Source organism: Arachis ipaensis, chromosome B08 (assembly GCF_000816755.2).
Source record: "Arachis ipaensis cultivar K30076 chromosome B08, Araip1.1, whole genome shotgun sequence".
Taxonomy (NCBI): Eukaryota; Viridiplantae; Streptophyta; class Magnoliopsida; order Fabales; family Fabaceae; genus Arachis; species Arachis ipaensis.
Genome location: NC_029792.2, coordinates 27,510,320 through 27,511,396, shown reverse-complemented (window position 1 = coordinate 27,511,396; position 1,077 = coordinate 27,510,320). Strand labels below are relative to the sequence as shown.

Genomic DNA, 1,077 nt, shown 5'->3' with positions numbered 1-1,077 from the left:
CAAAATTTTTCAAATCATCAACTATCTCCTTCTTGAGTTCATCATCAATTGCAAGTGTCTTGAAACTCATGGGGTGACAAAACTTGACTTCTCCAACCCAATAATGATCATAGTCAATTGTGTGAAGCTTCAAAGCCATGTTCCCTTCTCTAATAGCCTTTGCTCTTTCCAACACAAAGGGCAAATATGAATTGAAGATCTTGTCTCTGTGTTTCATGTGAAAGGTGAGTTCATAGGATCTTACCTCTGATTTCAAAGAAGCATTGATATCATCAGGGTGTTCTTTGTTACCTGCTGAAGCAACATATTCACAGCATAGCTTCCACCTCACCATAACTCCTTCATAATCATCACAAACTTCTTGGTTCTTGTCCATAACAAATGCAAGATTCTTGTCCTCCATTGATTTGCTTGCTTTAACTCTAACCGCAGAGAGTGTGCCTTTGCTTCCTAAATAGACCTCTGCAGCCTCATAAACTTGGTTCTTTGAAACTCCTTTGAACTCTTCGATCACAATGGTGAGTTGGGAGGAGAAGAAACGCTTCATGTCATGAAACTTTAAGTTGAAAAAGTTTATGATCTCATGAGGAACGTAATCGTAGACAATTGTTCGAATTAGCATAGCCGAGGCTGCAATGGAAGCCACTGTGGATATAACTGCAGTGCCATTGTTGTTGTTTCCATGATCTTGGAAACAGTTGTCCATGATTTTGATGAGAAGAAGCAAGATATGGGAGGAGAAGATAGAGAAGAGGGTCTTGTTGACCAAAACAAGTTTAGGCTTTATTATTGTGAAAACTCATATCTAAGTGCAGAGGTGGTGATGGTGATAGAGTAGAGTTGAGAGAGAGAAAGGCTAGAGCATGCAAAGATCAGAAAATGAGAGAATGGAATTAATAATGAATCACATCTGATTCAGTTACACAAGGTATTCAGAACAAAAAACAGTAACTAACTTCTAATTATGGCTAACAAACTCTGGTTAGCTTCTAACTCAAGTTAAGTTAATTAACACTTAAATATCTAGCTGCAACAAACTAATAGCTTGTTTGGGTGGGCTTTTAAAAAAATATCTTT

At 37.6% G+C, this 1,077-nt stretch overlaps 1 protein-coding gene across 1 annotated transcript; it reads right to left on the bottom strand.

Moving 5' to 3' along the window:
- Positions 11-872, bottom strand: LOC110265280 (AAA-ATPase At3g50940-like; the record flags this gene model as incomplete). The annotated part of the gene is made up of 1 exon (XM_021108198.1): positions 11-872. A coding segment is annotated over exon 1 (696 nt), but the record flags the coding sequence as incomplete, so codon positions are not given.